Source organism: Diadema antillarum, unplaced genomic scaffold (assembly GCF_040938485.1).
Source record: "Diadema antillarum isolate AM-2024a unplaced genomic scaffold, OU_Dant_1.0 scf00000146, whole genome shotgun sequence".
Lineage (NCBI taxonomy): Eukaryota > Metazoa > Echinodermata > Echinoidea > Diadematoida > Diadematidae > Diadema > Diadema antillarum.
Window position 1 is genome coordinate 260,244 of NW_027271035.1, and position 3,782 is coordinate 264,025.

The 3,782-nt window shown below is 39.4% G+C and overlaps 1 protein-coding gene across 1 annotated transcript; it reads right to left on the bottom strand.

Moving 5' to 3' along the window:
- Positions 1-624: 624 nt before the first annotated feature.
- On the bottom strand, positions 625-3,561 carry LOC139721570 (leucine-rich repeat-containing protein 51-like). Its single transcript, XM_071632903.1, has 3 exons — positions 3,437-3,561; positions 1,622-1,827; positions 625-1,228 (listed from the first exon to the last, which is right to left on the bottom strand). The coding sequence occupies exons 1-3, from the start codon at positions 3,540-3,542 to the stop codon at positions 938-940; spliced, it is 603 nt and encodes a 200-aa protein (XP_071489004.1). The 5' UTR covers positions 3,543-3,561; the 3' UTR covers positions 625-937.
- Between the last annotated feature and the right edge of the window lie 221 nt (positions 3,562-3,782).

The following is a 3,782-nucleotide window of genomic DNA, read 5'->3' on the forward strand; positions in this document are numbered from 1 at the left end:
CCAAGTCGATGGAAACTTTCTACATAACAAACTGTTAATGATGGAAAAATTGCAAGATATATTAATTGCATACTTTTGACTCATGAAACTGCATTTTTAAAATGTCCCTGAAAGTGAAAGCACAACCTGCTTAAACTGAATTAATACTGTATCTTGACATATTTTAGTGTTCTTCATAAAGTCCATACAGTGCACTCCCGTTATAACAGACACAGTTAAAACGAAATTGCAGCGGCAACTAAATAAAAATTCAGGCCGCAACATTATCCGTTCCATGTTTTTAATTGTTTATTTGTTCAGTTATAACAGAAGAAAACTGCCAGTCCCGAGGACTTTGTTATATTGGGAGTCCACTGTACTCAGTACAAATCTGATAAAAATTAATTCTTTGTTTTATGGATAACATTGACACTTGGGTAGGGAAGAAAAGGCAGAGTACAGGAAAAGTAGAAAGGGCAAAAATATTATTTTCTTATTCAAAAAGTAGAATGCATCAGACGTGAAATCCTGCATCATCTTAAAATGTAATGCTACATCTCATCATGTATGTTTAGCGGTTTCCTCATTACTCAACAGGATGCTGAATTCACCAATTTTCTGCTTCTTAGTGGTAAATTATATGCTACAGTCAGGCATGAACACTGCTATTGCTGGTAGTGAGCAACAACAAATGATGCTGGTAATAACGGCAAGTCTTCGAGGATGATGTCTCTACAAGTCATTCCATGGTCTTTTTCTGTCAGAATCAGAGATCTACAAATGAGATAGAAATCTGGAGGCACTTCACAGTCTGTGGCTTGTCTGAAGTCCCACAACTGCTCAGTGACCTTCACACGAATATTTCTTTTGCCATTAGCATCTTGGAATGTTTCACCAGCATTTTGTAGACTAGTCCGTGGTTACAAGAGTGAGGTTCAGCAAAACGGAGGCAGGCATTCTACGCATCGTCTTTTGGCCTCCGCTTTGTCTTCTTCCGGCCGTACATCGTCTTCCACGTGGCCGCGTTTGTCAGGTCCGCCTTCGTCACGCCGCTGAAGTTGAGCGTCTTCAACTTCGGCAGCCGCGAGAGGATGTACGAACGGAACCCAGGCAGGTCTTCGATCAGGTTGCCGTGGACAGTTAGAGAGATGAGGTTTGGAAGGGCGGCAAGCTTGTCGATCTCCTCCAGCTTGTCGATGTGGTTGCCATGGAGATACAGCATCTTCAGGTTTGGGTATTCAAGGAGGACCTGTATGACATAAATGTATTCAACAACAATGAAAAAGCATGTCTCGCAAAACAAGTTTTTATAAAAGGGATGTGGGTTTTGTTGACACCTTGAGTGTCAGTTGACATGGTAAATGCAATATTACTGTAAAACATGATATATTCGCGGCATGAAATTTTCGCGAATTGGAGCCGACAGCCTTTTTCGTGGCATGAAATTTTCGCGAATTGCCACTGGCGTTCAATGCATGTAGTGTAGACAAACACTTTCGCGTGCATTTTAATTTCGCAAATTTTGGGGCTCGCGAAATTCGTGAAATTAAAATGTACGCGAAAATTCCTCGTTTTACAGTATGTGAAAACACCAATATCATGGAAAACATCAACAAAATTTTGTCTAGGTTACATTTCTTACCGGATCTATCTTGGTGAAGTCATTGAATGAAAGATCCAACGATGAGAGGTCTGATGGTGTTTCAAGGATTCCTTCCAGGGCCCCCTGGAAGCCCTCAAAATCTGTCAGTGCATTGTAGTTAAACTTGAGTGATGTGGAGCGGTATTTCCCTTCCTTGGTTCTCATGACCTTTTGCTGACCCTTTCTTGGCACCTCGTCTCCAGCATCTGAAACATTTGAGAACATCACAGTGTATCAATTATGGAGGTAAATGGTTTGACATCTCAATCAAAGGGTGATCAGGCTATCAGTAATAATACAGTACACCTGTGGTTAGACTTCAGTGCCATGCTGCAGCATTTTCCCTCGCTAATTCATTCATAGAAAGTGAATAAAAGTCTGATGGATCTCCACGATAGGCTGCTTTATAATGTTTTCTTGTTGTTATTACCTCCGCCAAGGGAGGAGGTTATGTTTTCGTTACCGTTGGTTTGTTGGTTTGTTTGTCCGTGTGCAAAATAACTCAAAAAGTAGTTAACAGATTTGGATGAGACTTACAGGAAAGGTTGAGAATGACACAGGTAACAGATGATTAAATTTTGGTAGTGATCCGAGAATTTCTTGGGAATTTATGAAGGATTTTTGATATTTTGGCGGGTAGGTTCAATGAACTTGGGAGTTCAAGCTGCACATTATTGAAGTTTACATACACGTACTTAAGTGTGTGCTCCACTTTCTGCTAGGGCGAGGCGCGCCGTGCAGCTGAGGGTTTATGACGTAACAAAGGCTTCTATATTGGGAAATCGGGCGATTTTTCAGCATAGTGGTGGCAATCGATCTCTATGGAAGAACCCAAAGAGCTTTTCCCCTGCCAGTGGTGGAGAGGAGAAAAATCTCTTTGGGAAGAGCAAGATCATCGGTGGAAAGTAGCTGCTTGGCGGAAGTTTGCGCTCTCAGAGTGCTTTTTAGTTGTTGTTGTTGTTGTTTAAATGCATGTTATAGTACCTTATAATGCACAATTTTTTTTTAATGCATTGGGTTTTTGGTAGAATAATCTAATTTTCTGGATGAAAAGTACTGGCATGCTTAAAATACAGTGCACCCACGTTATAACGAATACAGTTATTAAGAAATTCTTGGAACAAAGTAAAACTTCGGGTTCCAAAATTATCATCTACCTGGTATATATCTTAACTATTCAACTTTAACAGAATTTCTATACTGTATAACAAAAGAAAAATGCCGGTCCAGAGGACATTATCATAACCAGAGTGCGCTGTAAGTTTATTTGTTTTCCAAACTTTCCAAGAATATTTATAATTTGATCAAAATTTACTAAACACCTGCCAAAATACATTTTGGAGCTAAGAAACAAAGACAAACAGGAACAAATTTGAACAGATATAGCAAGGAAATTTTTTGGTCCTGAACCAAACAACCGGCAAAATCACTCGCTGTATCAAAACCAGTTAGCTATACTGTTAAAAAAATATTCTCTATACTTGTTTGCATTATAAGTGAGATTCTCAACTATAAATTTCATGCAGACAAAGCGGGAGTCATATCCCCCCCCCCCCATATGCATATGGGGGGGGGGGGGTACAAACTATAAGAGGTTTTAAAAAAATTGTTCACTTAAATCCAGCAAAAGCTCAGGACTTAGCAATGGCATACAGTACATCATTTGATTGCATCCAATTTCAGTTTCTAGTAAGATATTCACACAAGAAAACTCACATTTAGAACAAGAAACTATTCTGTCCCATGAACAGTGTGTCCATCGATCTCGTGAGTAAGTCTGAATAAGAATTTGACAACCCTGCATGCAGCACTTACCTAGAAAGGACGTTAGGGGTATGTAAGAATAGTCCAAGGGAGGACCATATTCATTTGTTGCATCTATGGCAGCTGAAGTGTCTCGAGGTGATTTCACTCCCGACATGGCAGGTGACAGGGAAACGCAGGCTGGAGGAGAAATAGCAGAAAAGCAAGAATTATTATTTTACATTTTGTCGGCTAAATTAGAACCAGAAGGGCACTTTCCCATTCTAAAATTTTAGTGTTTGTAAAATGAAAATGAAACAATCAATTTTCATGAAATATACAGTTTATTTAATCAAAAGTGGGTAGATTTATAAGCATTGTTCCAAATATGGCGTAATATATGTTAGCACCCTTGTGG